This window comes from Callospermophilus lateralis, chromosome 8, assembly GCF_048772815.1.
Source record: "Callospermophilus lateralis isolate mCalLat2 chromosome 8, mCalLat2.hap1, whole genome shotgun sequence".
In the NCBI taxonomy this organism is placed as follows: Eukaryota; Metazoa; Chordata; class Mammalia; order Rodentia; family Sciuridae; genus Callospermophilus; species Callospermophilus lateralis.
In genome coordinates, this window is record NC_135312.1 from 118709134 (window position 1) to 118717233 (window position 8100).

Sequence of the window (8100 nt, forward strand, 5' to 3'; positions counted from 1 at the left end):
ATGTCTCTATCCCATTAAGCATCAACTCTAGTTTAAAGTTTTCAGTTCTGAATCAATTTCTATTTCTGAAAAATAGCTGCAAAGTGTACTTTTAAACTTGAACAAGGGTGATGTCTGTAAGAATAAAAACAAATCTTACTTGCTCATTTTTGCGGACTTTTAAAAGGCTGTCTCTTCTGCCTTCCTGCAAACAGCCAGCTCCACACTACCTCTGAAGAAGCCGAGGTGGGTTAAAAGGGACAACTTTTCTACAACTTGACAAATCCCATCTTTTGTTTTTCTTTTCTTTCAGAAACCTTTTCACATTCTCTCTGGCTTGGGCTCAGTTGCTCGCTCCTTCGTTCCCTCTTCAATCCTCGCTTTCTCTGGATTCACATTTACTGGAATTGTTTCTGGTCGCCAAAAGTGGAAAGAAAAGAGGCAGGAGAGAAAGAGGGAGGAAAGGGGGGACAAGGAGTGGGCTGTCCCTGGAATGGCCAAGGGTCTCCTATATGCCGGCGGAATATTTCATTCTTTTCTGTTTCTGCCTCTGATTGCAGAACCAGACGCGCACCACGTTTTTCTTAAGATCCAGCTTCTCTGCTATGGCGGCGATCTTCTCCGAGGAGGGTCGCGGCTGGATGGCAAAGTAGGCTTCAAGCGAGCGCTTCTCAGGCGCAGCTATGGACGTGCGCTTGCGCTTCTTCTCAGCGCCATTGAAGAGCTCAGGCTTGGTGAGCTTCTCACGGTGGGACTTCTCCGCCTCCTCCAGCCAAGCCTGCAGGATGGGTTTGAGCGCGATCATGTTGTTGTGTGACAGCGTGAGAGACTCGAACCTGCAGATGGTGCTCTGGCTAAGCGAGCCCACGCCGGGGATTTTGAGGTTGGCTAGCGCGGAACCGACATCTGCCTGGGTCACCCCCAGCTTGATACGTCGCTGCTTGAAGCGCTCGGCGAACGCCTCCAGGTCCCGCGGGTCGGCGTCCACGTCGCTCATGCAGCCCATGTGCGAGGGCAGACCGTGCGCATGGGCCATGCTGAGCGCTGCTTGGTGCATGGGGTTCATGGTGGCCATGTGCGGAGCATGAGCCGGCGTGGACACCACCGCGCCGTCGGGGCCAGCCATGGCACCCAGGGCCAGCCCGGGACTCAGGTGCTCCAGCAGCTCGCCTTCGAGCGCCTGGTGCGGCTGGTGGTGGTGGTGATGGTGGTGATGGTGGTGGTGGTGGGTGCCGGCCAGTGCAGACGGGTGCGAGATGGGTACAGATGAAGAGGAGGCAGCCGACGTGCACGGGATGGTGTTCATGGTGTGGTAAGTGGCGTCCGGCTTGAAGGGGCTGTGGTGGGGCGGGTGGTGGTGGTGACTCTTGGTCTGGGAGACGATGTCCACGGCGGCCAGAGCCTCGGCACGGGCCAGCAGACTCTCATCCAGCCCGCCGAATATATTGCTCTGCAATTGCAAGTAGAAGGCACACATTACGCTCAGTAGGGAATTATGCACACTCTCTCCGGAAGCCCCGGCCCAGTGCTCCACACTGCCACCGCGCCTACAACATTCCCAGAACGTTAAAATAGTAATAATGATAATAATCCTGAAAATAGGAGTTGAGCATAAGAGGCAAGCCACCGAGAGAAGCCCAGAGTGCAGGAGGAGGAGGAGGAGGAAAGTGAGCCTGCAGACACAACACAACACAACACGCGCACAGGCAACATCCCAGGTCATAAAAATTAATATGAAAGACAAGACCCGCTGAATACTTAAGAGGGAGAGGGGGGAAATTGGTTGGAGGTGTGGGGTGATTTGCTGTGCAGACATGAAAAAAACATCAAGCAGATAAAGGGGGCTGTCAAAATGTGCCTTTAAGCGGTGATTATGCAGAAATACGCACCGGTGGGGTTGGAAGACAAGCTCTCCGCATCGCCTCCGAGCCCCCGCCGCCGCCTCCGCCGCCGCTGCTGCCACTGCTACTGGAGCTGCTGCTCCGGCCGCCGCCGCCGCCTCCGCCGCCACCACCGCCGCCAGCATTACTGGAGCTGCTGGGGGAGCTGGCTGAGGGCGCCGCGGGCGCCGAGGAGCCGGGCGAGGCGCTGTGCAGTGCCGAGTACTTGGGCTCCACGTGCAGGCTGCCGCCGTGCGGCATGCTGAACGCCTGCTTGCTGTTCAGGGACATCATCATCATCTTCCCGCCCGCCGGGGCGCTGGTCGGTATAGCACTCTTTGGCCCCAGCTGCCGGGACCTTCCAGAAAAGTGTTCGGTTGGAGCGAGAGCCGGGAAGGGCAGTGCAAAGTTGTGCTCAGCCACCGCCGCCTCCCGGCTCCGAACGCCCAGTCACCGCTACGGGCTCCGCTCCTCCGCTGCCTCCACCGCCAGCCGGAGCGAATGCTAGGCTCGGGGTGGCGCTGGTTACAGACCTCAACGTCCAAAACTGCCCGGGCTCCTCGAGGCCGCGGAGTTATACTCCCCTCTCCCCGCGCCTGCCCCCGCGCCCCCTCCCTCCCTCCCTCCCCCGCGCCTCCTCCCTCCCCTACCAGGAAGCGCCTGCTCCTGCTGGGTTTCTAGCGTCGCCCCTTCTCCCTCTTTACTCCCCCCAGGTTCAGCTCCTTTCTGTTCTCCCAGCACCCGCCTCCCGCTCCCCTACCGCGCCCTCCGCCTTCCCTGCCCCCGCACGGGCTCTGATGTCGCCGCCCCTTCGCGGCGCCGGGCGGTTCCCACTTACGTTCGCGCCCTGGCTGATCCCCACCCAACCCGCCAGGTCCGGTGCTTCAGTCACCAAGCAGTGCCTACCTACAGGCCGGCACCCAGCCCCTCCCGCTTCTTCTACCGGCTCTGAACCACTCTGGGCAAAGAAACTCCCAAATAAAGTTGCGGCCCAAACCAGCCTTGGGTGGGTTCTTCCCTGGACTACTCCGAGCGCCTCCTACCTGACTGCCTCTCCCCTGCCTCCTGCTTACCATTAAGTTCCAGGCCTTCGCCCCCACTCGGCCCGCCCCTCGTGTGAGCCAAGTGACCCTGATTCCCCACTCCCTGCCACTGCTGAGGACTTTAACGCAGCGGCCAAGCCGGGTCCTCCGTGCTGCTCCGCGCTCCCGCCTTGATGTGTGCGGAGGTCGGCGCTCGGCTTCGCGCCCCCTTGGCCGGCGGGTGCCTGGTGCGGAAAAGACATGGGTCGGCGGGGCTGCAGGGCTTTCTCTCACTCGATTTCTCGCAGCTCTCAGCGGATTGGACAGCTGCAGAGCCTGCTCGGGTCGTCTGTGCGCATGCGACTCCCCCCACCCCGCATCTACCACCCCCCCCCCCGCGACACCACACACACACACACACACACACACACACACACTCCCTCTTGCCTTCCCCTTTCTCTTTCTCCTCCTCTTCCCTGTATTGAATACACTGTGAGATGGGTCTTGGGAGGATCCACTGGCAAACCCTGCCTCTGGATTTATTATTCTTCATTAGCTACAATCAAAGGAAGAAGGGTAACTGACAGAGGAAGAGGAGGACCAGAAATTACAGAGCGCATGTGCTGCTGCATACCACCCCCCCACACACAACATACACACGCGCGCGCACACACCCTCGGGGGCTGGCACAAGCCCCACTTATCTTCATTTCCACTGTCGCTCCGCGCCTGGAGAGAATATTTTTAGCCGACACTTCACCCGCACTTTTGTCCAGGTCCACACCACTTTCCTGGAAATGGACGCACATTCTTAGTTCCAATTGCAAAAGAAGGCGATAAACACCCACCCCCGCCTCACACACATGCACAAACACAAACATAACACATGCACAAACTCATCGCCTTCCTCGCCTTCACGCTCCCATCTCCTTTCTACTTTCTGCGGTGTTGGGAGCTGCTGTCGCCTCCCCAGAGCTCGAAAGGCGCGGGGTGCCAACAAGGGTGAGAAGGCCCCGTGACCCGGACTCAGGAACCCGCGGGTGGCCCAAACCGGACAGGGTTGACCAGGAGCAGGTGCAGGCCCTAGGCGCCTGGGGAAGACGAGCAGGTGCGAGAGCAGGCGGCAGGCCTGAGAGACGCTGGCGCGCGCTAGGACAAAAACAAAGTGGAAAGGAGCGTGGAAAGTGAGAACCCTCGGGTGGTCAGCACACGGAAGCCCCGCGGCGGTAGCGGCGAGTCGGGAGGTGCCTGTCCACCCCTAACCTCGATTGTGCGGGAAGGGTTCAAGTTGGGAGAGCTGTCCTGGGGAGTAACCAGCATAATTCGAAATCCACAACTAGAGTGCGCGGTGGGCTCTGTCCATGGTCCTTAAATCCCTTTAGCTTTCCTTCCCACTCTCGGGCTTGCCTTTCTCTGCCCTTGTGTGGAGGAAAATAATAAATACAGCCAAAGGGGATTCCTAGGAGCAGTGTCCCTGAGTGTGAGCCTGCAGAAGCCTGAGTGCTGGACCGGGAGAGGGGGGTGTTGACATGAATGAACGTGACTTGTGCCGGACGGTTCAAGTAAGTGCTTAGGTGTTTAATTTCTACCTCAACAGCCAGGATAATTTTCAAGGAAATAAAAAAAAAAATAACATTGTATAGCTCTCACTGTCTTAAGCTTCGCAAAATGAAATAAATCAAAGTTAAAAGCTTGAGTATCATTTAATTATAGTGCGAACAGCGCTTTGAAAGAAGTAGAACAACATCTCTAAACAAATTATGACTGGGCCAGGAAGGAATTATTAGATTGAAATTTCATTTAGACTCGGGAGACGCCGCGCTTCACTGTGTAATCTGCTGTGCCTCATCTGATTTGTATGCTTAATTCAGCTTGACGAATTTATTAGTTTTCATAATAGTGAAAAAATTGAGCAGCACTATGGGCTAATGCATTGTGTATACTATAAATTGTATGTCATCGTGGAGAGGCTGAAGTCTATAGAAATCTTTTATTAATGTTGGTATAGTAGGGAGAATTTTCGTGCAAGCCTTGGAGAGGTTCATGCCAACTCCACTGCCCCTGTGTCTCACTGGTCCATTAACATATCGTCATACTAATTAGACCACTTCATCAGTGATATAATTTCAAACTTCAAATTATGTTCTAATTAACAAGGGTTGTCCAATTTGCTTAATCTTCAAAAGGCTTTGGATGATCTAATTAGGATAAACTGTTAAGTATTTCAAAAGCTTAATAAAAAGTCATAAAAAATATTTTGGGTGTGTTTTCTATCTGTACTATTGTAAAGGCCAAAGGACCAAAGTGAGAGTGAAAAAGGATTATAACAGGAAGACAAATGTCTTCATCTACCATTATTCCAGATTATTATAGTAAGTGAGTCACAGGAGAAACTTTTGGGTATTACAATTCCTAAATAGTGTGTTTATGTGTTTAAATAAAAGCACAAGAATATCAAGGAGAAAAACCACAGGGGGAAAAAATTCTTCTCTTTCATTAGGTGCCTAATTAGATGTAAAGTAAAAAGCAACCCTGAGGAGTTTCCCAAGCATTATTGTGGCAACAGTCTGCTGAACTTGAATTGCAAAATCAAATATTTGGGGTGTTTTGAACCTCTCCTTGTCCCCTCCTCCTTCATTGAGCTTAATTACTTGCAATAGTTGTTTTAATGTATGTTGTCACCTGGGAGTATTGAGAAATGCATATCGTTAATATGAATTAATCTTGATTTTAATAGCAACTGACAACTGATCTCCAAAATGCTAAACACTTGTCACCACTTCGTATGGTAAATAAGGTGGTATAATAAATTTATGAAATAGAGAGGGCACTCTTGAAATGACCAGACAAACTTTGTTTGATATGGAGTGAATTGACTAAAATTATTTTAAGCAAGAAAACTCCCAAGAGAATATTTTCCTGATTATTCAAATCCATATGTCATTAAATTAACCTTAATGCCACTTTTTTTCATCTCTCAGATATTTCTTCATAATATCTCTAATTCCAGACAGGAAAAAAGGAAACCCTTGTTTTCCAGCTCTCAAGTAGAGGTAAATTAATATGTGGTGGTAGAGCAATTCAAGAGTTTGTTTACCTGTATTTTCTTCCTGCTAGAAAACACATACATTTTTAAAAAGTCAAGTCAGAGCTAGACTTTTTTTTTCCCCCACTCAAAGTGAAAAATGAACAACAGTGATTGTGTTGCATTAGAGGGAAAATGCAATTCTCCCTTCATCACCACGACTTGCAATCTTGCAATCTCTTCCTTCAGGAGTGTCCAGAATACCAACGTCCGTGCGGTGATATCAATAAAACACATTTCGGTTTTGCCCACAGGCATGCTGCGAAGTGCTCCAGCGAAAGTGGAAGCTGCTCTTGGAGGAAGGACTCCAGCCCCCTAGTTAGCAGGGGCCATCTAAACAAGTGGAAAGTAGGCAATAAACCCCAGGGGTGGAAGCAAATGGCTCTAGATTAGAAACGTGCTTCCTAAAACCTCAACGTACTCTCCATGCCCAAGCCCCATCCGCACTTGTGCACACCTACAGACTTATCTAAGTAAACGGAAAACCGAGAAACTGGAAACTAGAAAGCACAGGGATGGGGAATGCATCAACTGTGTGGTTTCAGGAGCGTCTTTCTCTTCGCCAAGCCTCTTTGTTTGACAATAGCTTCAGTCCCCTTCGCTGGCAGATGCGGACAGATGTGAACCGCCTCCCTCCCTCCCGCCAAGGAGGAATCCACCAGTGCTTCCCAGCAGCCGGTCGGAGCCATAGGCTGCCCACCACCCGGAAATCGACCCCGCGCCCAAGCCAACTCGAGGGGAGAAATCACTGTCTCCTCCTTGTTTCTGGGTCTTAATTTACTATTAAAATTTTAAGAAGCACATTCATATTTTACCGGACCTAATGTGTTTTATTAAAATTTAATCTATTAAGGGCAATGTGATTTCTTTGTATTTCAAACAGAATTGAATTGGACCAAGAGAAAGATTTCTCAAAAGATAGATCTGGCCCTATTGTGCACCATTGTGCTCTTGAGGAGGCAGGGGTTGTTGGAGGAAAGAGGGAAAGGACCGATTCTGTCATCCCATTTCCAGCGTTATAGGGATTTCAAGATCAGCCAATCTGCTTCATATTCTGAATACAAGATGAGAGTCCTAAGCTCCCTTCCGGACTCCGGGACTTGGGGCAGATGAGAGGGAACTGGTTGGTGGCTTAAACTCCTTGGACATGGGTGTTCCTGGGAAGGAGAACTTTATCCCTGAGACCCAGACTTCTGGGGACTCCCCGGGACCTGGCCACAGAATGAGGTGCGGGGAAAGGGCGCTCCTGGCCTTGAGTGTTGAGATAGGGCTCTATGTTTAAGAAGTGATTGGTGCATTTTGTTCCAACATCTTCTGAGTATGTCCACCACTACCCTTGTGCTCGTCCCTTTCTTCTTCACTGGCTCCCATGAACCCTAAATCCCCTTTGCCTAGAGGTTAGAAGTAACCCCTATTTTACTCAAAGATGACCAGCATCTCTGCAGCCTCCTCTCTGTGCCTTTCTAGCTAAGTCTCACTGACAGCCTCCCAGTGCAAGAAGTAAGCAAGCTCCAGAAATCTCCACATCCACCAGGACCTGAGCCTGGGCAGGGGCCTGTAGTAGCCAAACAAGCCACTTAGGGCTCTTTCTAGGTCGAAAGAGGCTAAGCAAGGACAAGGAATGAGGGGAGGCACCGCAGAAAAGAAAGCAAGGGCTCCCTCCCTCTTTTCCCGGTGGAGAAAGAAGAGCAGAGCTCAGTTTCAAGGAAAGCAGACCTGGAGGCAGGGAATGCGTGAGCCTGGCAGTCCCAGGACAGCTGGATGCCTCTGGGGCTCCTTAGGCGCCCTCAGGAACCCACCAGGTAGGTTTGCTGGGATTGAGTGGGGTCAGGAACTCCCACGTGGGGACAAGCTGATTGAAGGAACCAAAAAAACCAAATTTGCCTGAAGCGACGACTCCAGCCATCGGTATCCAACTCCAACCTTCCAGAGAGCATTTTCACACATTTTCACAAGGACGCACACACACACACACACACACACACAAACACAAACACACACACACAAACACACACGCACAAACACACACACTCTCACACTCGGGAACACTCGCTCAGACGCGCTTACTTGCTTCTCTGCTCTTCGTGTGCTATGCTTGGGGGTGCTTCGCTTGGGGGTGAGGGCAGACTTTGGTT

At 51.7% G+C, this 8100-nt stretch overlaps 1 protein-coding gene across 1 annotated transcript; it reads right to left on the reverse strand.

The window, feature by feature from the left end:
* Positions 1-487: 487 nt before the first annotated feature.
* On the reverse strand, positions 488-2159 carry Pou4f2 (POU class 4 homeobox 2). The gene is made up of 2 exons (XM_076865029.2): positions 1869-2159; positions 488-1429 (listed from the first exon to the last, which is right to left on the reverse strand). The coding sequence occupies exons 1-2, from the start codon at positions 2157-2159 to the stop codon at positions 488-490; spliced, it is 1233 nt and encodes a 410-aa protein (XP_076721144.1).
* Between the last annotated feature and the right edge of the window lie 5941 nt (positions 2160-8100).

Excerpts from the sequence above, each read along its gene's own strand:
- Pou4f2 (XM_076865029.2), bottom strand. The coding sequence starts at position 2,159 with ATGATGATGATGTCCCTGAACAGCAAGCAGGCGTTCAGCATGCCGCAC. Across the intron at positions 1,430-1,868 it reads CTTGTCTTCCAACCCCACCG|AGCAATATATTCGGCGGGCT; the intron begins GTGCGTATTTCT and ends TTGCAATTGCAG.